Source organism: Anser brachyrhynchus, assembly GCF_964034855.1.
Source record: "Anser brachyrhynchus genome assembly, chromosome: 1".
In the NCBI taxonomy this organism is placed as follows: domain Eukaryota; kingdom Metazoa; phylum Chordata; class Aves; order Anseriformes; family Anatidae; genus Anser; species Anser brachyrhynchus.
Window position 1 is genome coordinate 47,463,129 of NC_137694.1, and position 27,175 is coordinate 47,490,303.

Consider the following 27,175-nt stretch of genomic DNA (forward strand, 5'->3'; position numbering starts at 1 on the left):
TGCAGTCCGAAATTGGATTTGGAAAAATGGAAACCTATATCAAGTTAGAAAAGCTTGGAGAGGTATGTATAGCTTTCTTTTGAAATTAAATGACTACTGCTTTGATTACATTTCTTTAATGCGCAGCTGACAGAGCACTGGCAGAGGTTGCCTGAAGAGGCTATGGAGTCTCCTTCCTTGGAGACTGTCAGAAGCCTCCTGGACATAGTCCTGGGCAACCTCCTTGAGGTGTTCCTGCTTGATAAGGGGAGTTGGACCAGATGACCTCCAGAGATCCCTTCCAACCTCAACTGTTCTGTGATTTGATGGCAATGTTTTATGTAAATTTTTTTTATAAAAGTTAACTGAAAATCTCTCTGTCCTTCAAAATATTCGTTGGATTTCTCTTTTCAGTAAACCAAGCATTTAACATGCATAACAACCACAAAAATGTTCTGTGTTTGTATAATAAAACAAAAAAAGCAGGAAGAACTTAAGTGAGCTGGGGAAGAGCAGGGCTTCATTATTGAATGGTCTCTGACCTTATTACGAAGGCTAACATTGTATGCAGGTAGACAAAATTACTCTGTTGATAATGAAACTACTTAAGTCTGGTTAAGTACCCTACTGTCTTGATTTAGGTATTAGGGAGCACTTGTATTGGACAGGAAACCATCATTTGCAGTAAGCAGGCAAATAACTATCTGTGTTCTAAATATAGACAAGCCGACACACTTGAGCTCAGTGGCCAGCTATGTGCTACCAGTTGAAATGCGTAACACTGAATTCTGTTCCCCTTCCCTGCTGGGAGGGCAGTAATACAGCTTTCCTCTACTACATCCAGCCACCGATTTTCAGAGAAGCTGTAGAGTTCAGGGGAGAGGTCAGGTTTCTGACCTGTTCAGTTTGGCTGAGGGTGACCAGTGGGGTCAGAAAAGGATGAGGAGCACCAGGATGGGACGCACTGAACATTGCAGAAGTTAGCGGGGCTGATCGGTTTGTCTTCTGTGAATATTGCAGTTAGTCCTCCATTTGCAGTGTTTTCATTTCCAAATGCATTTTTTTTCTCTCAAGTATTTGCTAGGTGGCTCGCTAGACGTGGCATGATGTCGCACAACTTTGGAAAAATATTAATCAAGCAGCTATCAAGTCATAATTGTGGGTGTATTTTATCCCACTTGCATTATAAAATGTAATGGACAATATAAGGTGTACCTACAGTAATGCAGGGCATTTTCTGTAACTTTTTTGCTTCCTCTTTGCAATTCCTGGAATTAGTTACACCTGCTGACTGTTTTGTCAGGGTTTCTTGTCATTATGTAACATATATTAAGAGTTTTGAGTCTTTCATTGTCTAAGAAAACTAAAAGATAAGTTTCACGATATTCATGTTCACCATGTCAACAAAAATGAAACTTCAATTTCCTCTCCTCGCAGAGCATGCTCATGTAAAATATGTAACAAAGAGAAGAAACAAACAAAAGGAATTGTATGTTTTCCTGAAAATAGTGGTAGAATTTGTCTGCAGCCATTGGTAAAATAACTGCAGCAAAATATAGAGGTAACTGCGCTAGCTTTATTTAAATAGGGCCTTTCTAGACAGTAAATGATCCCAGCAGTGAACTTAGATCAGGTAGCGTTAAGTTCACTAACCTCTTTGGTAGGTGTATGGTGTACAACTTCTTGTGTAATTTTCAGAGCTAGTAAGCATATGCATCCCTTGTGTCTTCTGTGTGTTCAGATCTGTTTACAAACTATTTTTCTAGTTTAACCTACATCAAAAGAAAAAAAAAATGTAAAAACTAGTCATACTCAAAATGAAAGCTATTAAAACCTTGAATAGCAGTTCATATTTTCTTTTTCAACTGATCTTTCAATGAAGGAGAGATTTTTAAGAGTTTTCTTCTTTTTCCATTTTGTAGGGTACTTATGCAACAGTTTATAAGGGGAGAAGTAAGTTGACAGAGAACCTGGTAGCTCTGAAAGAAATTCGCCTGGAACATGAAGAGGGAGCACCGTGTACAGCTATAAGAGAAGGTGATACTATTTTTATTACTTTTTAGAATTTCAAATATTTCTGGCTTTCTTTTTGACCAAAGTACTTGGAAAATAAATCAGCTATATGGGACATGAGAAAAAAAATACTAGTTTTGATAAGGAAAATTTTAATCTTAGACGTCTTAAGAGTTAGTGTTTCAAATGTATTTATTTTATTGGGGGAAGGTTGTGTTTTCAAATGGTGTTATAAATTGATGATTTTATACTGAATTAGACTAATACTAGGGAGTAATTTTCAGGGATTCAGAATACATTAAATGAAATGACTGCTTCTGCCTGAACTGTACAATTTAGCAAATATTTACAGTTTGCTACCCAAATGTGTTTTGGTCTTTTAATTAAATACATTTCTCGTATTTAGTGTTCATATGGCATTAAGTTAATCTATGTTCTTTAAAATAGCTTTTTAATTAAAAATAAATAAATAAATAACATATATATGAACTTGCTGGAAATGTGTTTATTGCTTATGTTGCATTTATTTATATTTACCATTCTCCTTTGCAGTGTCATTATTAAAAGATCTGAAGCATGCGAATATTGTTACGTTACATGATATTGTTCACACAGACAAGTCTTTGACTCTTGTTTTTGAATATCTGGTAAGCATTTAAACCACTAGTGAGCTTTATATTCTGTTTTTCTCCTTACAGAATACTGAGTAACACAGACATAACAAAATTCTGTACTATGTTTTTTAAAATACTCTGTTATATTATTGTCCTGCATCTAGAATTATTTGGCTGAAAATTATACATCTGTATTCAGTTCTCAAAGTGCAGTAAGTTAGTAAATACTGTTGTCATCATTGTAATGTTTCATTAATAGCAGTTAGAGGTGATCTACCTGAGAAAACTCGTCTTGCATTCAGTAACTGTAAAAAGGGATAATTATGCTATTATCCCAACGATATTTTTCTGTTATGACACAATTTTGCAAGTGATCTTAGAAAAAAAAAAAGTATATTCCATATTTTTGTAATTCTTTTCAAGTGCCCACAATTGCATTTCTTACTTGCTTGCCTCTTATATTATAGACTTTTCATTTTCTCACTGAAGCTTTAATTATATTTTTGCTGGAATATATGAGCGTAATAAGAGGGTTGAAGAACAAAATCTTCACTTCCAGTGTAATTGGAGAATGTAGTAATTTCATTTAAAAAAAAATGTGGCACACACAAGGTAGAAGATGAAGGCAATAACAAATAATGGTGTCTAAGATAACGCAACTTGACAGACAACATGGGTATTTCTGCCCTTTGGAAAGCCAATTTTCTCCATGTTCAGACTTCCGTGGTTTGTTTTGTTTGTTAGTTTTGGAGGAGGGAGAGGTTATTTGTTTTTTTTTTGTTTTTTTTTAGAAAAAAAAAATACAACTTTTGCAGAAAACACAGTTTTCTGATGACTAATTTCTTCACTAGTTCTAATAAAAAATAATAGTCACATAATCTGTTGTCCATAATTTTACTGACAGTTATGATCTTTTGACAGGACAAGGATCTGAAGCAGTACATGGATGACTGTGGTAACATCATGAGTATGCATAATGTAAAGGTGAGTGTTTTTAGTGACATTTACTGTTTTCCAACTTTCTCTCTTCTGACTGAAGAATTTCAGAGAACTTACTAATCAGGAGCTGTATGGTTTAGGGCTTTAAAAAAAAATAAAACTTTTTTTTTTAAAAAGGTTTTTGACCTTTGTATGTGGCTCAACTATATTTGACATCAGATGGAGTCTTTCTGTTTGGTTTTGATAGCATTTGAATGTTTAAAGCAAAAAAATCAAGAGGTTACAAAACTTTATTTAAAATTTCATTCTCTTCGAAGTTACTTTTAAAACAAAAATTTCCAAAAAAAGTAATAAACTTATAACTGTATTGACCTCTTTTTGCCCTTCCACTATTGTGTATTCATCTATTGAGGTCAGTCCTTAGATTAGCATATCCTCAAATAAAATTTGTGTGTGCACCAAGGGAAGTGCGACCAGAGTCATGATTGTGGAATTGGATTCCACTGCCAAGTAAGATATTTTTAATACATATTTAAGAATAAATGATGGCCATGTCTCCATTAGTGATAAAATGGAAATTATTTTCTTTAAGACTTAGTTGTCTTTTGCTTTTAGCTATAGTTATGGCCCAGTCTAGTGGCTCAGTGGCAAATCAGGCCTGGTGAGACTGACTCAGTTTCAAGTCTCCCTCCTAACAAGCAGTTTTTCATTTGAAAAACTAGAATACCTGTTTGTATTTTGTTAATACTTACAGCTCTATAAACAACATTCCGAAGAGAAGAGATTACTAACTTGGAATAAGTAGTCAAATGAGGCTGGATTGTAACAGTATCACCCTGCTGTATTGCAGCCTGTGCTGTACCTTCAAAATAGCTTCATTAAGCTGTATATAATTCATGTAAGGGTTGCTACTTTTACAGTAAGCGTATTAGAAACTTTTCCATGCCTCTTGAAAAATACTAGTTGTAAGCTCTGACCCTAAGAACAGAACCAGAGAGTCAGAGAGACAACAAAAAACATAATTAAGCCTGTGTTTTTAATTAAATACAAGTTAATATGCTGTAAGTGGGAAGCTGATTCCTGTAATAAGTGTGGTTAAGAGAACAGGGAGAATCTGCTTGTGATAATCAGAGCTAAGCAGAGAAAACCTGCTTTTTCCGTGTTTGCCTGTGGTTTAAACAATGCCATAAGAGCTGATTGATATGGTCAGTACCTTTGGCACTGAGAAAACAGAACAGCTGCTTAACTGTGGTAGCTGTATATGCTTATAGTACAGTAACTGTGGGGGTTTGAATCATTATTAACATTTGAGAGACCTCCCTGTCACCCCTTCTGTCATATTCTTCACATAATTTTATGTTTTCAGTTGCAACAAAATAAAAACGTATCATATAAAGATGTGTATGATCTCTGCAGACATTACCATTTCAAACAAAATTTTGAGTTAATATGTGTCCTGTGAGTTTTTGGAAGGATCCATGCCAACTATCATGAATATCCACAATTCCTGTAAAATAATCTGCATTGCTTTTTTGACCAATCCTTGCTGTCCCAGTGCACACTAGAGTTGTGCTGTTAACATCTCTTGGGAGTGACTACCCCTGCAACAGTGTAGGCCTGAGTTGACAGAAAAAAAAAAAAAAAAAACCAGTTGTTTCTCATCCTGCTCTTCCAAAAAGGAAAGGAAGAAAGAAAAAAATGCTCCAAATTCCTTTTTTCTTGAGTAGATAGATCCCATATAAGCAGACTGAGAACAGATGGATGTAAAGTACACCTGCTGTGTTGTTTGTCCAGTTTAGGAAAAAGAATTTGGTGGTGTCACCTGGTACAAAAATAAGCTGCTGTGTTAGGAAATGGTCATATAAAAATGTTCCAGTGTTTCTTCTCAAAAGCACTGTTACATGGTGAATTTTTCATATTGGTAAACATCATTGTTTGTAATGCTGTGTATTTTTTTCATTGTACATTTCATCATTGATACTGCCTGAGGGCTTCTGTGTAGGAATTGATACCATCAATGGCTACCCAGAAGGCCCATATTCAAGTTCAGATGCTTTATACATACAGAAACCGCAATGTAGCATTTATTAATGCAGTGATAGAGTAAACTGGTTCGGCTGCCCACTGGTAAACCTTTCTTCATCCCTTACTACCTTTATGTCTATGAATATGCAGCATTAATATGTGTGAGTGGAGTTGCTTGGTTGGCTTGCTGTTCCAAACGACTAAAATAAACCTGTGTGTGTTGAGGTCAGGGGATGAATATAAAATGCCAGAGGATGTTGGGTTGTTTGTAATGTTCATTTCCCCACTTCTCCACATTTCATGAGCTTGTGAATCCAGTTGTATTTTTCCAAGAGCCTGCCAAAACATCTTTAAAAGTTTTTGCACAATTGGATGGAAAAGGTGCTGAGCTGTGGCAGAAAGGAACTTGAGCGTAGCCAGAGACAGTTACATTTAAAGACATTAGTGTGGGGAGGAACACTGGTAAATACTTAAAAATAAACAGCCCTGTGGCTCTCTTCAATTATGCAGAACAAATCTCTCTTAAAATCTTTATTGTAAAGTATTGTGTAAAAGCAGTGCGTTAGCATAAAAGGATTTTAAATCTGTAAACAATAATGAAGATACTCCAAGTGTGCTCATAGGGAAAATTAATTTACTTTTTGAGAGGTATTTTTGTCTTGCTTACAGTATAGAGCTTTAACTCTGCAGTGCCCAAACAGGCTGTTATAAGTTGGTGTAATCTGAAGATTAACATTTTTGGCCTAATTTATTTAAATGTTCTCTTTTGTAGCTGTTTTTATACCAGATTCTTCGTGGTTTGGCTTACTGTCATAGAAGAAAGGTGTTGCATCGAGATCTGAAGCCACAAAATCTACTAATTAATGAGAAAGGAGAACTGAAGCTAGCAGACTTTGGTATGGACTGAAATTCCTCTATAACAAATATTTTCTTTACTCACTATTAAGAAAATACTGAAAACAAATTATACTGAACTTTGAAATCCTTTGGAACTGGGAATGTGCGTTTGCAAACCACTGTGAACATCAGGAAAATGAACCAAAGATGTGTATTTAATTCATCTTTGTACATCCCTACCAATTCAGAAGGCTAGGATTTAGAACCTTGTCCTTGTTGCTGTTGCTGTTTGTCAATAACTGGAAAAGTAACATCCTCTAGTCAGAATCAGTAGGCAAGCAATTTGCTGCCTATGATGTAGCTATCCTGTCTTCCTTGCAATGGCTTCTGAACTGTAACTGCAGGATCAGCATTGTCTGTTGGCTATGGTCCCAGCCCAAGTCTGTGTCAGTTTTACAGTTTTTTGTAGAAGCTGGTACTTCTTAGTCAATCTATGACTTCAGTTGTGAACACTAAGGAATATTCCACAAAACCTCGTTTTGGTTTCTGTCTTTCCTTTAAACGAATTCATGAAAGCAATCATCTGAAGGAGACAAAAGAGAAGTGGATATGTGCAGTTGCATTTATAAAGGAAAGATAAGAACATCAGGTCTGTTGTAAATTTGTGCATTCTCAGATGGAAAATGAAAGTCGTCCTTTTACAGGATATTAGAAAATAGGTGTGTAGGTCATACTGTCACTTGACTTGAGGTTTGAAAGTAGTCTTACAGCTTCCTTTGAAATTGACGCTTAGTCAAATCCTTAAGCTGGAGCTCAGGCTGTTTTTTCTCACTCTCCACAATCACTCCAAAGCAGAGTTACCAAGGTGAGCAAGAGGAAGGGTCTGTCCCTATTCAGAATTGTCAGGTGTTACTGATGCACCAAGTTCCTTTGAGATTTCCAGTGAGCATTTGCAGACGAGTGCAGCATTCACAATTTCCTTTTATTTTCTATGTCAGGAAGGTCCTTCGAGAATTGTGCTAACACTGTTTTTTTCCCTGGTTTGTGAACAGAAGTTGCTCAGAAGATTGTATTTAACACGATAGACCTAAATTGTATTGAGGATGTTACTGACAAACTGACAGTATTATTGTGGAAAACCTCTATTGATCAGTCCAACATATTTCCACTGTTTCATGGTTCATTTGTTGCTTTCTTCCTCTTGCAGTGTAATTGTTAAGTGGTGAATGTGGGATTTCACAGATTGTGGGGAAGATGCTATATTGATATAATGCTTTGTTGTTTTGATGACATGTATAGGCTTACTGCAAGTTTTGATCTGCTTACCTGCCTTCTATGCTTCAAAACACTTACCATGAGATTTCTGTAAATAGTAAGACAAATCACATCGTAGAAATATATTTATTAGGACTCTTGAATAAATATAATTGGGAAGGTATTTAACAAGTTAGTATATTAAAGTTGACTTCTCCTGTAAAAGTTCTTTGTCAGTTCCATGGAAAATAAGATTTAATAAAAGCAGCATTGCGTAGAAGCAGCACATTACCCTTTATTTCCCTTTTTATCAAGGATTGGCTAGAGCGAAGTCTGTTCCTACGAAGACTTATTCCAATGAAGTTGTCACGTTATGGTACAGACCACCTGATGTTCTCCTTGGATCTTCAGAATACTCAACTCAAATAGACATGTGGTTTGTATAGCTTTCTCTAGTTCTAATTTTTATTCTCGGTCAAGTTGAAAAAATGCCAATTCTTCATTGCTATATAATAGCATTCAAATACTAATCTTTTCAATTTTTGAATGCTATAACTGCTTTAGATTTTAGAGAAAGGATCGACAGATGGTGAAGATGCTATTATTTGTCTCTGAAAATGCAGAGTACTTTTTTATTGCTTAAACATGCGTCAGGCCCACATTTCTAGGGGAAAAAAATTCCATGTTCTCCTGATGACATAACATGGTATTTTACTATGAACTACAATACAATTGATTAACTTGACATCTGAAGGGAGAGGATATAATATAGCTATGACAAAGATTTTATTTGGTCTTTGACAGTTCTTTTGTTGCTGTATATCTTCTTTCAAAACAATATTTTTAGTAGCAACATGTGGTTAATATAATTGTTTTTATTTAAGAGAAATTACAGAAGTAAGAGCAGAAGTAATAAGAGCAGAAAGCTTAAATTGCTGTTGTTGTTTTTTTCTGATTTACCTTTTTCTCTTTGTTTCTATAAAAGGGGCGTTGGATGCATATTTTTTGAAATGGCATCAGGAAGGCCTCTCTTCCCTGGTTCAACTGTTGAAGATGAGCTGCACTTAATTTTCAGGCTTCTAGGTAAGTGTTACTTTTATCAGCACTATTACTGGTATATGTTTATTCTTCTAAACATTTTTTTTCTGGGAGAACTGTAGATCTTTATCTATTAAAAATTACATTTTATGTACCATTGTCTTTAAGGTGAATGAGTGTGCTCTTGATTAAAAGTGATCAACCTGAGTGCACAGATGAGTTTGTACAGCATTGCCTCTTTTTCTTTCCTGTTCAAATTACAGGATTAAGTACTTATTTATGTCAGAGCTGTTTCTTTACAGGTCTGTGGGGGAGAGGGGTTATTTTTGTTGTTGTTTTGTTGGTGGTGATTTTTTTTTTAAGTTGAATTTGTTGCTTTTTTTAAATACAGGAACCCCATGTCAAGAAACATGGCCAGGTATTTCTTCCAGTGATGAATTTAGAAACTACAACTTCCCTAAATATAAACCACAACCCCTAATCAACCATGCACCAAGGTATTTTGTGTTTTATTTGAAAGAACATGTATTCCTATAGCTTTGAATATTTGTAAATGTGAACAAGGTTCCAAGTATGGTGTGCTAGTGAATGCTGGAAAATTGTACATCATTGTGGGCAGATATTAATGCAAAGCATAATCCCATTACTATGCAATTACTTTGTCTAATATCATTCAAGGCTCCATAATGACCTATAGAACTGTAAACTCCTTGTTAATAATGCCTGCATAGTGGGAGTATTCACACAGCACTTCCAAATTCTCTTGTTATATAATAGGCTTATTGTTAAAATAGCAAGATTTCCTTTAGCAGTCTCTTGAAATCATTCTAAAATCATTATGAGGAATTTGAAGGGTCTGCATCAGTATTGTTAACAGCACAGAGGTTGTAAATAAACTTTATAACAAAGCCTAACACATTTTTATTGACTCTGAAGAAAAAGATCTAACATTGTGTTCTCCTAGTGAATGACCTGGGTCAACCTACTAAATCACAATACAAAGCTCAAGATTTGTATGTTCCCAGTATTTTCATCTTGTTCTGAGATGGTGCTACTTGTATGTATACGCATTCACAAGCAGAAAAGTTGTTTGGGTGAAAACATTCACTTTTTTAAATGCAACTTTCATCACTTACTTTGCAGATCGGCTTTTGGTAAATATAGTTCAGTAACTTCTTTTTTTTATTTATTTTTAGGCTAGACACGGAAGGAATTGAATTGATAGCGAAGTTCCTTCAAGTAAGATATGTTTTGTGGCTTTACTTTATTAAAAGTGCAAGTTTAGAGTTTTGGTGTATTATGTAAAATTTTAATTACAAGCTTAGTACCTGTTAGATCTAACTCAAAGTGGAATATACAGCTCAGTAGGTAGTGGATGACAGATTTAGGAAGAATGATTGTTAGGCTAAATACTGTAGGAACTTAAAAGCTGGTATTTTGGCTGTGTTTTTTTTGTTGGAGTTGTGGTTTTGGGTAGGGTTTTTTGTTGATGTTTTTGTTTTTTTCTTTTGCAAGAAGCAATTTTTTCTCTCTGATTACTGTTTGTAAAAAAGTAATTGATTCTGTTAGCAATTCCCTGAAAAACTAAAACGCTTTTGAAATACAGTATTAAAACAGAACTTTTAAATACAAATACTACAGTTCTGTAAAGATGGATTTTGCTTACCACTAGAGAAGCATCTACTAATGTAAAGAATACTCTTTGATCTTTCCAACTGTTTGTATTCAAAAGGTAAAGTGTTTTGTGGGTTTAATCTTTTAATCTGCATTAAAAATGAGCCAAGAAACAAGAAGAGGGGAGGCAAGATGGAAGGCCAACTCTTAAGTCTTTGAACGGATGTAGACGCCCTGTAACTTCGCTGTGTTAAGAAGCCCTAGTATGTAAGGTGGAGTGCAGTAACTCTGCTTTGCAGCCAGCGATTTAAATTCTATACCAAGTCTTCATCTGTTTACGCACCGTGTGAGAACAGTAGTCTTTGCAGTCCTTGTTTAGACTTTGTTCTTTGTGTACACCTTTTTTAAATGTCTGCATCTTTGTCCAAATGTCCAAATATGCCAGACATGAGATGTGTTAAGCACAGATTGAAGACCATGTTGTCTGAAGTTCCCTTTTATGCAAAATACTGCAGCATAGTCCATTCTAATTAGAAAGCTTTTGTGATCTCATGTAATTGCTATTTAATATTAGAACATAAAGTAGCCAGAAGTCTGACATCTGATCATTGTTACAACTACAAATAAGGATTAAGTATACTTTTATTTGCATCCATTTACAGCATTTGAGTATTTTAGCAATCTCATATGTTGATAATTCTAATTTAGATAACATATGTTAGGTGTTTCATGTGCGAAATAAAAGTAATGAAAACAAAGATGTCCTAGTGAGTTAGTAGGAAAGATTTGAGCAAGTTGAACTCTTTCTTCCTTTGACGAAATCACTTAATGCAGAGGTTTTTTTAATGAAAACCAATGCACTTACATCCTTTTATTTTAATAGTATGAATCAAAGAAGAGAATTTCAGCAGAAGAGGCCATGAAACATGCATACTTCAGAAGTCTTGGAACAAGAGTACATACTTTGCCTGAAAGTAAGAATAGCAGTAAAGCAACAGAGTATTGTTAAGATAGTTCATGACTGTCCTGGGTCTGGCTGGGATGGATTTAATTTTCATCATAACACCTTGTATGGTGCCATGTTTAATATTTGTCACCAAAACAGTGCTGATAACACGCCAGTGTTCTAGCTATGGCTCAGCAGTGTTTGCACAGTGTCAAGGCCTCCACTTTTCTCACTTTCCCCCACAGTGAATAGACTGGGGGGTGCGCAAGAGGTTGGGAGGGGGCACACCAGGCAGATAACAAAACTAACCAAAGAGATAACCCATGCCATATGTCATGCTCAGCAATCAAAAAGGAGAAAGGGGGGCACAGTGGGGGGTGAGGGGACTGTTGGGGAAGTTAGCCATATTTTGCTAAGGAAGTGGCAGGGCATCAGTCTACACATGGAAGGTGGTGAGTTACTGCCTTTGTATCTCTTTTGTTTTTTCTCTCTTCTTCACCCTCTCCTTCACTTACTAAAGAGTTTTCATCTCAGCCCACAGGTTTTCTTGTTTGTACTTTTCCTTTCCTCTTCCACACACACTAGGGCTGTGGGGAAGTTACCAAGCAGCTGCATGATGCTTAGCTATCTATCAGGGTTAACTGACAACAATTCAAAATGAAAAATTCTTTAGTCTGTTAAGGAAGTCCAATACATATTGACTTAAACATTTGGGAATAGGGAAAGGTTTTTTTTTTTTTATCAAATCTGCACAATTAAGAATAGAATTTTGCTCAATAAAGCATGGTTGTGCTCAGATAGATATGAATTAATTTCTCTGCTACATTACAGGTGTTTCTATATTCAGTCTAAAAGAGATTCAGCTGCAAAAAGACCCTGGCTTTCGAAATTCCACTTACCCAGAGACAGGTATGGAAGGATTAATATTTTCTCATACTTACAAGTTGCATGCTAACACAATAACTGCAGGTTAAAAAAAAATGTGGTACTGGTTGAAGCCCAAAGAAAGGATATTCTCTTGGCATAGAAGGAGAGATACAGATAATGATTGAATACTCTGTTGCACGAATGCTTAAGTTTCTTACCATGGTCCATGTTCTGTTGTAGGACATGGGAAGAACAGAAGGCAGAGCATGCTTTTTTAAAGTGGGCGGTGCAGAGTCAAGCCCAAGCCTATCCTATCAATCAAGGACTTGGATCTGAAGGCAGTGCTCTCTTTTGGTGGACTTGGAATCGCAGTTTGTCTACACTGTCCTCTTCACAGTGGAGTCTTTTTATTTCCAACCTGCAGATTATGTTTTTATATTTGTTGTCACAGTGTGACAATTTTTTGTACAGTTGGTTTTAAGGTCTCCTCTGCCACTAGAGCCAGTAGGTTACAGCTGTTGATGTAACTGTAGCTGCAATTTTTGTGCAGGACTGAGAAACACAGTGCATTATTTATTGCGGAATCATTGCTGCTAAATAACTACTGTCTGTATAGTTAACACAACAGTTCCATGCCTGAAGAAGTTGCAATGGCTTTATAATATGTGAATGCATCTGTTTCTCTTCATAAAACGTTCTACTGCTGCGGGTTTTTTTGTATTTCTTAAACTGCAGTGTTTCCTGGAATGTAAACATAGCTTTGCTTGGCTATAGGTGAACCATCTTTAATGCTCTAAGTTCATGGCACTTAATTCCTTATTTAACATTGGAAGTATGTGTTGAAATAGTTGAAAAATTATAATGCATATTATGTTTTTGAAAAGCACATGGTGTGAAAGTTGATTCAAACAAGTGAAAAGTAATTATTATTTGCTCTCAGATCCTATATTAGTTATTGATAAATTAGAGCATGGAGACTGGATAATAAATTTTGTCAGGCTCACTCCAGCATAAGATATTTGCACATTGTTGTGCATATGGGACCTGACAGAAGCAATGACTTTTTTTACCTTGTTTTTAACTTAGAAATACAAATAGTAAAAAAAAAAAAAAAGAAAAAAAAAGAAGAAAAAAAAAGATTCATATATGTTGGACCCTGGCTTAATTTTGAAATTTTGGATCTTTTCATTACAGAGAAACAGGACGACTAATTACAAGAACATGGGAATAATGTCACACTTTTCCCACCCTGTTGCTCTCCCATTTGTGCATTATTCACTTGAAATCAACTGGAAAGATGCAAGTTTGTACTTGATAAGAACTCACTATACTACAGAACTTTTAAAATGGGAACTTAGAGAGTTTCTCAGATCTTAGATGTTATCTGTTTACCAGAGATAGTAAACATGTTACTACTATGCTTATGCATCTCAGTGAGTATCATAAGTACACCCTTGGTGATGGTTACAGTATTTTTAAGCATTTGTGTTCACCTTTATGAACCTATTTGTTTAGTGCATCTTAAAGAGACTGTAAATCTTTATTGGTATATTTTGAAATGGTCATGTAAATCTTTGGCTGGTATATCATGGAAATAGTCATAGGTAACTTAATTTTTCCTGACATTCACTGTAAAACATTCAGGGGTCCTACCATTTCTGTTCAGGAAATCTTGTAGTTTATTGTTATTTAACAGTATTAAGTGAATTTTTGTATATTTCATTTTAACTTTATTTGTGAATAGTGATTGTGGCATGTTTGGGGGTGTTTTATTAATATTTCATTGATACTGGTAAATTTGAATTGGGATTTTTTTTTTTATTATTTTCTGGAAGAGAGAAGTTAATGTGTAATGGTGACTATTGGACCACTACTGCTTTTCAGCATTTGTAAACTGGTTTTACGTTAAATCTTGTAGACCTAACAAACTGCTGTTATTTCTAACTGACCGACCTGTATTAATATTGTACTTTTGAAAGTATAAATATTATGTGGAATTCTTTGGTTTTGTTTTGAAATTTATAACGACAAAGGCCCTGTGCTGTTAAAAATACAGACTAAGTGAACTTGCAGTTCTTGGGGCATTGTTGGAAACTTAGCTAGATCTGTGTGTTGTGGGAGTCATCAGTTTCAACTCTAGCTGCTTATGAATTCATACAACCCAGAAGTAGTGGCAGCGAAGGTGGTATCACTACTCTGCAACTGAGGCCGTTCAGGATCTTATCATGAACATGGTCCATAGTCTAATTGTTAGCGATGAAGTCCTGTATGTCACGTGGAATCAGGAGTTTTGCCTAGCTCTAGGAAGGTAAGGCGTGTCTCAGATGCATGGGTTTGAAATCCCACTGATACCAGCGGGAGTGTCGTGTGTGTCAGAGGCGGATTTGGCACTGATTGAAAAACCTTTGTCCTGAAATAGTTGTTATATATATTTTTATAGTTGCTATGGATCTGATCTAGATTTTATACTGATTAACTTTGTAGGAAATACGTTGTAGATGTAATGGTGTTGAAGAAAGGAGTATCAAAAAAACATCTTTTTTTTTTCTACAGAAGTAGTGAAGATTTAGAGTAAATGTTCACTGTGGATAAATGTGGGATTTAGCATTTCTAGAACAGTAATATTTTCTAGGTCATAAAAGAACAAGAAATAATGTGACACTAATGAGTAAAGGACTTAAAGGTTTAACTGGTAAAATGAAGTGCATTAACAAATTTAGAAGGGGATCAGCTGCAGCTAACAAAAGGAGATTTCCATTTTGGGTAGGAATTTGGTTTTGTTGTTACAGGCGAAAAGATCTTCCATAAAATTGAAGCACTCTGAATATAAAGAGATTTTTCTAAGGATCTACAAATGAATTGGTTTGCTTCACTAGGAGGTAGCTTTAAAGAATGTATTTTTTAAGAAATTTGGCATCTGTGGTCTAGCCAGCTTTGTTGGGGTCTCTCTCTTTTTTTTTTTTTTTTGGTCCATAATTGAAATTCCTGCATCAGCAGAGACAACTCTGTGGCAGATGCGTGTTTGGGGCAGTAGTCAGTGAGTCTGAAGTCACTGGGCATTTCCCTGACATCATTTTTGTGCAATTCAGTGTTCCCGTCCCCTGTCTGGCAGCATCAGGCAGTATAGGCTTGGTTTCACTGTCACCGAGAACGTAGCGAGTGCTGACCGTTCTGGGAGGAGGCCTCAGCCACGGTGACCGTCAAGCAGATGCTCACTAAATTTGGATGATTGACAAGATTTGGTTATGACAGCTTCTGCTTGAGGATGGGTGATCAGTTAATGAGAAATGGCCTGCAAGTAGTTGCTGATTTAAAATAGTTATTTGTAGAGGATATACCCATTGTACCCCATCTACCCAGAGGTGGAAAGGCCAAGGTGTGTGTATAGGTGTGTGTAGGAAAAAAAGTGGATTTGAAGACAGGAAAGAAGCAGGTGGTCGTGAGGTGGTGTGCACATGCAGGTGAAGGCTGAAGAGAAGAAAGGGTGGGTGGAGGGATGGGAATTTACAGGCCAGGAAAGAGTGGGAGATTGAAAGGGACAAACCAGCTGCTCAGCAATGCTCTAGTGAAACATGCATCTCAACACAGCTGTGTTATTTTTGTGCTGCTTTACCACAGCATTAAGTAGCCAGAGTGTATCCCTGAATTGGGCAATAAAAGTTAAAATAAACAATTATTAAAGAATCAACATACTTTGTATCTGCAAATCATTTGGAAAACTGCAAGGTAGCATTCTTTGGGCTGCTTGCTTGGTGTTTGCGCGTGAGTTTTTCAATTTAATAAAAGCACATTGTTTCTGTTTTGCAATGTTAAGATGGAATTAAGGTTAAGATTACATTCATTTATTGAGGACAAAATATATGAAAGGTATGTTGTAAGTATCCACAAGCTAAGCATTATAAACCCAGGAGATACCCAGAATTAAGGTCAGACTTGAAAGAAATCCAAACAAATTAGGGTATGGAAATGCATGGCTGTAGCCTGTAGTGACACTGAGAAAAATTGGAACGTACCTTAGTTGAACACCGCGTTGCCACAGACGTGATCAGTTTGTCTGGTCACTGAAGAGCAGAGTTTAGTCATTCTTGTACCTTGTTAGCTCATTTCAATACTTTTTTTTTCCCCCCCTTAGTAACATTTGGCTTTGAAACAAATGCAGCATATTTATGAAATTTTCTAACTTTTGGCAGGAACATTTACACTTCGTTTTTACAGTCCACCCCCCCCATTTCAGAGATGGGCCTGTTAAGAGATCGACTGCTACTGTTTGGCCCACACATGGGTCAGTACTTGTAACTGACCAACATCCGTGTCAGGCCAATTTCAAAGACTGACAAGAAAACAAGCATAGGGTATGAAACACAATGGAAACACTGCACAAATGTTTAGTTAATTGGCACACTGTAAAGTAAGTTGACTGTACGGGTATGGTGATTTTGCAAAGTACAAAAGCCAGGTAGATTTTTGGGCTTGGTAATTCGTACCCTAAAGTCTTTTGTCCACGGAATTGAGTTGAACAAGAGTTTGATCTCTGCTAGGCCATGGTGGAAGTTCTTGTTGGCAGAACTGGGATTAGAATTTAGCCATTCTAGATTTTTAAAAAATCTTTAGTGTGTGTTTTTCACTAGACTGTACTGCCTTTCTCTCATTATCTGAGAGAAAAAGATTGATGTCAGTGGAAAAATGTGTACATTAAAATGTTCCATTATTTTCGCGTTCTCTGAAATCCCTTAACTCATTTAAGTCTTGTGATTTCTGAGCCAACTTAAGCTGTGAACACACATCTGCACATACTTACCGATGTAAATAACTGCTCGATTTATTGCCCTGGCTGCATCCTCCAAAATCACTTAAGGAACAGACCTGCCTGAGCAGATTGCTTTTATGGTCCTCCTAATGAAATACGAGTCTTTTCAGCTCACATGCCATACCTTGAAAGAAATACATCCCTCGGAGAGCTATGAAGTCTCTTTGTTAGTTGCAGTGGGATCTTCTTGCTGACAGAAATGCCATCACTGTGGATTGCAGAGCTGGGAGAATGCTCTTCCCCATCCCCTTTCCAACATGCTCTTGCAGAACACCTCCCTCCAGGCCCTGCAGAGCAGTGCCAGCGCTGCTGGCTCCTCCTCTTTCACACCATGAGCTCATTTTTTCAAAGACTTTTTGTTTTCACTTTTCCATGTCCTTTTCCTTAATTTGCAGAGGGAGAAAGCTGGCCTGGAGCTAGATTAGGAATAATTAAGGTTGCATTTATCCGTATGCGCTTCTAGCAGAGCAAACATGAAATGACCTGATGGAAATCTTTCAGGGGGGAAGAAGCAAGAGTCCTTGCCTGTAAGAAGCTGTTTTACAAATACCCCACAAGCCAGGCCATGATACCTGTTGCTCCAGAGTCCTTGCCTGAGGTACATTCTCTTTTTTTTTCATTTAAGTAAATTTGTGTTCCTCCTCTCTATTGCTGTCAATCTCTTTGCCCTCAAGAAATAGGTTTGTGCTCCATCTGTGCAGGCAGAGCACTGGTATTAATTGGTAAGAGCTGCTACAGTTAAACTGAAAGGGGCTGATGGTCATGATGGCTTCTAAAGATGCTTCCTATAGGCACAAGATTACGCAGCCTCTTAAATGTAGAAACTCGTTCTGTTAAATCTTATAGTCTGTTTTAAGGGAGTGTCTCCCCTTTAATCACTCGTCTTGTTGACAGTTCATAATTTCCAGATTGGCAAGTGTCTGTCTGATGAGACTGGTTTTATTCAGACAAAACAAGTTGTTCTGTGTTGACGTAATGGACACATTTCAAATCTTTCTTTTTTTGTAGTTTGTTATCACCCATCACTGTTTTCCCTGCCTTGGAAGCCTTCTTTAGAGCAGAAGGCACCTACCTGTGCCACAGAAGCGCAGGCTGAGTCAGGGCAGAAGCTGTGTGTCATCTCTTGGCAAAACTACCAAAACTACAAACAAAACTACAGTAGCCATAGCCCTGCTGGTGGATACTTGCTTCTCCGGGAAAAAAAAAATAATATATATATATAAGGGTAAGCCAAAAATAGCCTGATCATGGGCCCAGCCTATAAACCACTGAAAACTTAACTTTGCATATTGCTGAAGTATGAATAAAGTGTGAACCTATCCAAAAAAATCCTTCAAGTATGATCAAACTGCAGTGATCACCAAGAATATTCAAGAGGGAATAACTCCAGTGTTGTTCCCTAAGACTGTTGTCTTGGAGCTCTCCACTGCCACAGAAATACTGACGCTTTCACAGTATTTATTTTACAAACATTTATTTGATTTTCTTTCTCTACAGTTAAAGGTATTTGTTAATAAAATTCAATGGAAAATTACTAATGGAATATTTTCTTTGAAACATAAAGCATAATGAGCTAGTGTTTTAGGTAAGTGTTAGACTTGAGAGGCTGGACTTTATTTGTTTAAATATCATTTCATTTTGTCCCCAGTAGGAAGAATTTTTGTTCCACATAATTGACCAATTTGCAAGGCAGATTTCATTTTGACAACCTTTTTTTTTTTCAATTGAAAAGTCAACCAGCAGAAGAAAACGTGTTCTATTGCTAGTTTTTATTCTCTCAAAGATGAGAAGACAGTACTAATGTTCTTGTTTCTGACTGCCTTCCCTTAAGTTTTTATTGGGTTCTTTTGGATCCTTTACAGTAATTTCTTGAAACAGATTTTTGTCCTAGAATTGTTATTTATTTTATTTTTAAAAGAAAAGTCATTCAGGGGGTGGGGGTGTGCATATTGGAGGGGGGGGGGGTGGGAGAGGGGTGTTGAGCTTTCTGAAAAGAAAAATTCTGCCTTGCTAACAATAAAACCTTGGAAGAAACAAAATTACGAGAATCTGGATGTTTTTTAAGAATCTCTTCTCTGTTATGCACTTCTTCCTCTCATCTTAATCTGTTTGTTGGTTTGTGTTTTTTTTCAGTGTGGTATCCAACACCTTTTATTAATTCAAAGATTAAATTTTCATGAGTATTCGTCTTTACTTTTTAATTCACAGTGAGAAGCACTTGAATTCACAGTGAGAAGCACTTCATCTTTATGCCTTGTTCTCCCATTAGCTATACTGGTTATATGCAAGGCGAGACTACTGGAGTAGGCATTTATGCTTTTTAAAAAACGAGAAGAGAGTTGGCTCTCGAGTGTGAATAATTGCTTCTGTGTAACTTAGTTACTGAAAAATATTCCACGTAGCTGGGAGGATTCATCTGTTGAAAGGGAGACGTTTGACCTGCAAGCCCTCGTGATTTAACCTCCACCAGACTAGTCAATCTCATTAGTTATGTGCTGCCTTTTCTTCCAACCTATTCTGACTTTTCTTGGTGTAAAATTTCCCTTCACTCATAAATTTTCACTAAGTTCATCTTCTGGTTTTGACTCCATGGGATGGTACTTCTTGGAGCTCTTAAAATGCTGAATCAAGCGAATGACTTCCCGTTTGTTTCATTCTTTTTCCTTGTGTCCTGCATCTTAGTGCTCTGTTAATCAGTGCTTGTGTTTCATGCAGATATGGCAGTTTTTTAGTCAGTTAATTACCCCCAAGTGAAACTGAGGAGTCATTTTTGGTTGTGCAACCCAGGAGCCTGAGAAAAATTCCTGCTCCCTTTTGTCAGACGACCTCTGCCCAAAAAATGGCTTTTCAACATCAGAACTGCAGTAATAAAATGTTTATTTAGCACCTTTCAGGTAGAAGGATCCAAAAGCACTTTACAATTAACTACACACATCATCACTGAAATGCATCCAAGCAGAAAATCAGCAGACAACTCACTGCATAGGTTTCAAAACGAATGGACTTTTGACCAGCTGCTTGGCCAGAAAACAAAGTAGAGGCTCTAATGACCTGTAGCAAACAGGATCCTGATTTTGGTTTGGTTTTTGAAGGTCTCATCTGAAAGACCTCCATGGTAAAACGGCGTTCGACCCAATTTAGCCACCTCAGAAAACGGACGATTTGCATCAGCCCTGCCAAGATTAGAATCTGTGGTGCCAGGGAGTCTAGCCTCATCCTAACCTGACATTTAGATGACTAAACCATCACCTCAAGGTAGAGGACATACCTCGTAGGTTCAAGTTGCAAGTATATGGTAACACAGTGCTGTTTTTTAATCTAGAATTCAGATGTTTATACATAAACATCCCACATGTACAGTATGCCTCTTTACAAGCACCAGACATTAATTTACAGTCCTGTAACTTTTCCAGCTTTCGGGGAAGGGGAAATGTGACCTTCTCAGCTTTAGTAGCGAGAAGAATCTTTCCAGGGAAATGGTAGAAGGCACTTGGCACGACTGAACAAAGCACCTGGAAATTCTCTATCGGGAACGATCCTCATTCCCTGGGAGGACAGAGATTACCTGCAGTCTTTCCAGCTGTAATGTCGACAGTTCGTAAGAAGTATATGCCAAATAAATTCTGAGCAATAATCTTCTTTTCTGCAGAAGTATTTTCAAATGCTGGAAATGTTTTGTGAATACACAAAGCCCAGTTCCTCCCTGTTGCAACTCCACAGAAGAATTTGGGCGTAAATGTGGCTTTGTTACTCCTAAATACATCTCCTGACTGTAACATTTATTACGGTTTTCACTTCAGCAAAGAAAAATTATAAGGCTATTTTTATACAATTTGAAAGCACTTAATACAAAGTTACATGAATACACTGCATCATACAGCCTATCCGTGGAGAAAATACTGAAATACTACCATAGGGCTGTTCAATACTAGTTTTGTCTTTCAACTTTTTATCTTAATACTAGAAAATATATAAATCATTTACATGACATTATGCAAAAGAAGGCACAGCCGGTTATAGTTTACACAAGCACAATGCATAATATGCAGAAAAAGGTATTAAAAAGAAGCTTCACATCCTTATTAGATACATTGTTGCAATCCATTACAAAAAGTACTTCATCAACAACAGAAGTGTTCAACACTTGAGAGCTATGATATAAAAAAAAATTATAATTCATTTAATGCAAAACAGATTTATATATATTTTTATATATAAACACTGTTTAAAAATGCTAACATAATAAAAGTAGATTATCCATGTAATGAAAAGTGCAAACCAAAGTAATAGAGGGTTTCACAATGTCCTTCTCATGACACAGGAAAAACTAGCCCATAGGAATGAAGTGTTAAATCCACCAATAAGTCCTTAACGTGATGAGGCATCATCAGGATTTCTGAGCGTTTGGAGAAAGCAGTACTGGAGAAGAGGCTCCGTCCAGACTGGGGAGTGGCACTGGTATGTGACCATTTAGCAGAGTTGGAAACTGCAAGAGGCCAAAAGGTAAAATAAAAAACAAAAATTAGTCTTTATCTCAAAGCGTTCAGCCCCAAAGCACGTGTATTTAGCATTAGCAACCGACTCCAGATGTTTTCAAGGCTTGTGATTTCTGTACAGTACGATAGATACCAAATGCCTGCATTAGACATCAGGAATGTGAAGCAGAGGATGGAACCTGGATAACTTTTCAGTGTGCAGGAATGTATGAGCCTATTATTGGCTATATTTCATATCAAAGTTGACATAATGATACAGCTGTAATCACGATGGGAAAGTTAATAATAGAAATGTTTGCCATCCATTCTGCTTCCAAAAACGTTTCTTAGTCTACAGAACATTAATTAAAATCCATGTTTTTCGCCTGCCCTTCATAAAAGCTAAGCAGGAAAGCTCTTTGCGAAAGTGAAAGTCAAGATGTAGCTTTAGGACAGAAAAAGCGCAATTATGAACACGAACCACGAGAATTTCTCTCAAGCAGTTACATTTTATGTCTGTATTCACTAAGAAACTGTCCACTAGCTACGCCAGACCAGATGAGGAAGAATATACTGCACATTAGTACTAACGTTCAACTTCTGACATGCTGTGCAGAGAATATTTGCTCACTAACTAACCCATGCAGTCCCGGTGCCTGCAGCTGCCTGCACCAGCGTGTGCTGACGAGCTCTCAGCGTCTGGGCTGGGGAAGGGCAAGGCAGGAAGGTGCAGCAGGCTTGGTGCCGCGCGAGGCGGGGATTGTGCTGCCAGCAGGCACTTGTCTGCCTCGGGGCCGACTCCATGAGGCCTCTCTCCCGGTCACTACGGTCCTTAGAGCAGAAGGGCCGAGGAGCAGCGCTCCTGACTTGAGGGACAGCCATCGCCCAGCGCTGGGCAGCAGCCAGCGGAGCAGCAGCTGGGACCGCTTTGGCCCGACAAGGCCTGGGGACACCTTGCTATCACTTCCACTGAGGTTCGTCACAGCACAGAACCTGATTATGAGCTCTTGCTTTCCTAGCCTATCCTTCTCCAGTGAGGCACGTAAATTACACTGTGCTTGATGTGCCTCATAAAGCTAGCAAAGAGAGGGTTGTGTGATCTCAGGTGTCTGTCGAGGCCAGGGGCTGGCTGGCACCGCTGAGATGCCGGCCATGGTGATGTTTCAGTCACATCCTTCCCCTGCTCTCCACCCCGGCCCAGCTGCCCTCATCTTCTTCCTGCTGCTTCCGTCCCAGGGGCCTGGGACATGGCTGACCCCTCACTACAGTAGAAACATAAAACAGCTTCTTGTGGCAGTGCTTAATTCAGGCTAACTTGCTAGTTCTTAAGTTCAGCCACATTTTCTTGAATTAATGAACTCCGCGCAGGTCTCTCACTGTTCCAGTTATGTAGTAATTTCCAGCTCATGACGAAACATCCAATTACGTTTCATTACACAACAGTATGGCTTCAAAGGGGAGGCTCTCCAGGCAGGTCAGGGCTTCGAGGTGAGTTGTGTGGAGGAGGCTGCAGCATTCAGGGACGTTCCACAAGCGCCGGGAGGGGGCACGGGTGGTCGCGTTTGGGAGTTGCTTTCACCTCGTAAGCACCGAAGAAGAATTTTTAGCAGTTACTAAGCATCCACGGGCTCGATGAGGGAGCATTCATGTAGTTGTGCCCAGCAGTGACAGAACAACTCCTCCTGGCCTGTTAAGGCAGGGACCGCACTCCCATAGGTAGGCCCTGGGCTTAGTCAGACTGTCAACGTGGATGGATCCCATCCTGGTCCTCAGACTACAAAAATACCAACGCTGAGGAGCTGCAGCCAGTGCCAGGCACGGTGCTGCTGTGAAAAGCAGCAGGCACCTGAAAGAAGACGACGTACCGGAGCCTGCCCTCGCCCCCGTGTCCGTCAGCAGGCCCGGGTGCGAAGGCGGGCAGGCAGCCGCAGAGCTGCGCCGGCCTCCAGCTGCTTGCAGGATTTTGGCTCCTCCGACGCCGAACAAACGCTCTTTCGGCTCAGGTGAAAACAAAAGCAGCTGCAGGGCTCCCGCTGGAGGCAGAAGGATGTTTCGCCCCACCTGAGCAGTGCTCTTGAGCTCAAGCCCAGCCCCAGAGGCTCCAGCAAGGTTCAGAGGCGAAAGGCAGGTCTCGGCTCCGCGGCAGCCCCCTCCTGTGTGGGTGCTGGCCAGCCACAGCGTTCGGGGATTTCATTCCAAGGGTTTCCTTGCGGTCTGCGGCCACATGGCCTGCCACCAGCTTCTTGTGCTTCCTGCCAATTAGCTGATCAGCATAACTTCTCCTGTGACTGAACTGTGGCAGCTGGAGCTGCTAATGCCATCCCCATGGTCCCCTTCCTCAGCCTCGAACAAATGCTGCCCCTGAGCTCTGCAGCCATCACTGTTTATTTAATACCTTTGCTATTTATTGCATCTCTAGAAAACTCAGATTTTTACACTCCCAGTATCCACAAGAGAGGACAACGCCACTTTTCTCCTGTTACATATAGAAAAGTTACTTCAGAGAGCTGAAGTAACCAGTCTGGGGACACCTGGATACTTTGCAGAACTGGAAACGGAGCCTTCAGGTTCAGTGTGCCCTTCCTTTAAATACCACGATGTTTTGTCTTCCTGAGAGAGAAGTATCTCTTCCTGAGAGAGAAGACAGAAGGCTGAACCTATGCACACCTCGCTGTGTGAGGCCCAGACTGATCTTGTTTTTTCCAGAGTCCTCACTCCACTGCTCTCCTGGCCAGTCCCTGCCCAAACTGTGCTCTCTCCCTGAAGCCCTGGGGGCTCAGTTACACACTCATCCTAAGGTCCTGCATTTATTTCTGTTTCCTTCATCCAAAAAGTACGTTTCTGCTGCACTACCGACACTGCCCAGGAGGGTCTGGCTGTGCTGCCAAGAGAGTGCAAGCAAACAGGCCTCTCTTAAATATGCCCACTAACTCCTGTATTTTCTCAAACCATTTGAAAAGCTCCAGACCAATGTGAGATGAGGTGTTCCCCTGACGTCTCTTCCACGTGTACTTTCACACACGAACCCCGTGCATTAGAAAGACCTACCTGGAACAGAGTGTTTGGTCCCTGCAGCCTGGCAGGACTCAGAGGAGCAACGGGACTGAGGCTGCTCCAGAAATGAATGCTAGACAGCAGCGGGCTTGGGGTCAGCAATAATCCATTTGGGGTCTGCAAGACAAAAAAAAAAAAAAAAAACACCCCGTGACGCATGCCTGCTAAGCATTCACAACAGCTGACAACAACTAAGAACCCAACAACTACGAACCCAAGGGTTTTCCCAGCTCTGGGGTGGTGCTTTCCAATGTCACGGTGCACAGAGAGCTGTGGGTACTCCCAGCACTTCCAAAGCACAATTGGAGGGGAGCTGGAGTTAAAGGACATGCAAATCTCTGTTCAAAGTCACATGAATTATTCCGTACCCAGAGTAACTTTTATCTTTACAAAGAAGAACATGAAAGCGACATGACAGTTTTGAACAAAGTATTTGGCATAATGAATTAATCTCTCCAGTAATCTCGATGCCAATTACCAAACTCGGTCCCATTCAGCAAGGCGTTTAATGGAATTTGAGCTCACACTTAGCAAGTAGGTGCGTGTGCTGGGGCAGCCTTTAAAATAGGTAGAGAGAGGACAGCAGACAAGGAGTGGCCAGCAAGTCGTGCACTCTGGTGCCTGCCAGCCGCCTGCCTGGCCAGAAATGCCAGCTCTGCATCCCACACGCGGCCAACATAGCTGGGGTCTCGCTTAACCACCCAGGCCACCGGCTGCTGCTGCTGGGGCCCTGCGGAGAGCAGCAGCAGAGCGGCAGGTAGCACAGGTCAGCTCTGCTCCAGACCACGACAGGCATTTTACTTGCAAAGCAGCACCCCAGGGATCCGCTGTGCTGTTCAAGGCTCTGTGCAAAGGCCCAGCAACACACGGTCCTGCTCTGACGTGCTCGCAGCGGCGTTCAGAGCAGGGTCAGACAATTAGTGTAACAGCGCCAGGGGAGAAGAAAGGGAGAGGCAAGGAGCAGGAAGCCTCGAGGGCCTCCCAGTGCTTCTGTCCAGAGGTATCTGCGAGCCTGGCTGCTCTGTAAGTGGCTGATTTCTCTGAGGCATCGCGAAAGAAGCAGAGGGAGAGATGCGAAGGGGAAGGGCGCTGCCATCTCCCTCGTGCTGAAGCAGGTGGAACATGAATACAGCACCACGTGGCAGAAACCACAGCTGTGGCCAAAGCAGCAATAAAAACGTGGTACTGCTGGGAAAGCACAAGTCTGCTTGTGCTGGGAAACTTCTGATTGTCAGAGCACTCGTATCTGCAAGTTGTGCCAGAGCCAAGAGCCAGCCAAAGCGAGCCTCCGAATCTGTTAATATTTCATGCGAAAAGAGCACTGTGCCTTCCAGGGGTGTTCTCAGTATCACCATCAGGCAAGCATCAAAGCCACCCGAGGAAACAAGTGTAAACCACACCACAGCACCAGCTGGCCTCGAGTTACATGTAGAAATTGGTGTCTCCCTCCTTTTCTGCCCTCACGTAGCTATACCTCTGGTGCTGGAAGTGAAAACCAGCGGGATGTTCCTGCTTAAACCCTCTTTATAAGCTAGTTTAGGAACAGTTTAAATGGAGGTAACTCAGCACAAAGAGAGAGCCAAGCTCAGCAGCGATGCTCCCAGCTCCAGACTTCTCTGCAAGAGCCCGCACGTGAGCACAGCCCTCCTTGTCCCTCCCAGCTGCCAGATAAAGACAGCTAGGAGAAATTAGCTGAAATTAGAGATTTAGGAGAAATTTCTTTACTGAAAGAGTTGTGCGGCGTTGGAACAGGCTGCCCAGGGGAGTGGTTGAGTCACCACCCCTGCAGGTCTTCAAGAAAGGTGTAGCTGTAGAGCTGAGTAGCATGGTTTAGCGGTGGACTTCAGTGCTAGGTTAAAGGTGGGACTGGATGATCTTAGAGGTCTTTTCCAGCCTGAATGATTCTGTGATTCTCTGAACTGCTGTTGCTTGCCTGTTGCTTCCTAGCTCTCTGGGTACATGCAGGAGGCTTGGTCAGTATCTGTGGAAGCAACACAGACCACGCGCCTGCTGGCTGCAGGCACGCTGCTTTGTCTGTGCACGTTGCAAATGCTAAAGGAGAGGCCTACAGAAAAGAGCTGGTCAAAACCATGCATCCACGTCAGCCAAGGGAGAGCCAACGAAAATAACAAGTGTAAGTGATTTTTAAAAAAAGCTAGTATGGAACAAAATCTAAATGGCTCTCGTCGAAAGCTAACCAAAAGAAAAGCTGACATTTCGCACTAAAGCATTGTGCTGAGTGTCCTGAGATCTCATTTCTCTATTCTGAATTGGTTTTGCAAATCAGGTGCTCTTTCAAGGGGCTCCCTGCACCTGAGGGCTTTGCTCCTGACCAGCAAAATGAGATAAATGAGAAACTCTCTGAAGCCCTCTGAAGGAGGGCAATGGCAGCATAATTCCTTTCTATGACTTTCAGGGGTAGTAAGTACTCTGGTTTAGAGATGAATGAGAAAATGAAGTGTTCAAAGAAATAATCACAAAATGAGGACAGAAATCACTCATCGTACTCAGTTCTGGGGTAGCAATAAATTAAAGCAAGCTTGTAATAACATGCTGTCATTGTGTCTAGTCGGCATCTGATAGGATTTGTGAAATTTGCTCCCCGCAAGCAAACTACTTACTGTGGTTACGCCACAGATCGAGGCCATACGAGCCTGTCAATGCACCTCTGTTTTGGTTTGCCACACTCCTGTTCTTCCTGCTGTGCACAGTG

The 27,175-nt window shown here is 39.6% G+C and overlaps 2 protein-coding genes across 8 annotated transcripts in view; one reads left to right on the forward strand and one right to left on the reverse strand.

Moving 5' to 3' along the window:
- Positions 1–15,814, forward strand: part of CDK17 (cyclin dependent kinase 17) — a 96,848-nt gene extending 81,034 nt beyond the window's left edge. For 4 of the 5 annotated variants that reach the window (XM_080579186.1, XM_080579184.1, XM_080579183.1 and 1 more), the window contains 12 exons: positions 6–62; positions 1,902–2,016; positions 2,545–2,639; positions 3,528–3,590; positions 6,343–6,466; positions 7,977–8,097; positions 8,647–8,744; positions 9,091–9,196; positions 9,896–9,938; positions 11,197–11,287; positions 12,091–12,168; positions 12,367–15,814. In XM_080579186.1, the coding sequence (XP_080435312.1) occupies positions 6–62; positions 1,902–2,016; positions 2,545–2,639; positions 3,528–3,590; positions 6,343–6,466; positions 7,977–8,097; positions 8,647–8,744; positions 9,091–9,196; positions 9,896–9,938; positions 11,197–11,287; positions 12,091–12,168; positions 12,367–12,404 (1,029 nt within the window). In that variant the 3' untranslated portion in view covers positions 12,405–15,814. The remainder of the gene's footprint in view (positions 1–5; positions 63–1,901; positions 2,017–2,544; positions 2,640–3,527; positions 3,591–6,342; positions 6,467–7,976; positions 8,098–8,646; positions 8,745–9,090; positions 9,197–9,895; positions 9,939–11,196; positions 11,288–12,090; positions 12,169–12,366) is intronic. The other variant, XM_080579185.1, reaches the window with a different exon arrangement.
- Positions 15,815–19,793: 3,979 nt separating this feature from the next.
- Positions 19,794–27,175, reverse strand: part of ELK3 (ETS transcription factor ELK3) — a 35,688-nt gene continuing 28,306 nt past the window's right edge. For all 3 annotated transcript variants that reach the window (XM_080579233.1, XM_080579234.1, XM_080579235.1), the window contains 2 exons: positions 24,457–24,579; positions 19,794–21,419 (listed from right to left, as the gene is read on the reverse strand). In XM_080579233.1, the coding sequence (XP_080435359.1) occupies positions 21,321–21,419; positions 24,457–24,579 (222 nt within the window). In that variant the 3' untranslated portion in view covers positions 19,794–21,320. The remainder of the gene's footprint in view (positions 21,420–24,456; positions 24,580–27,175) is intronic.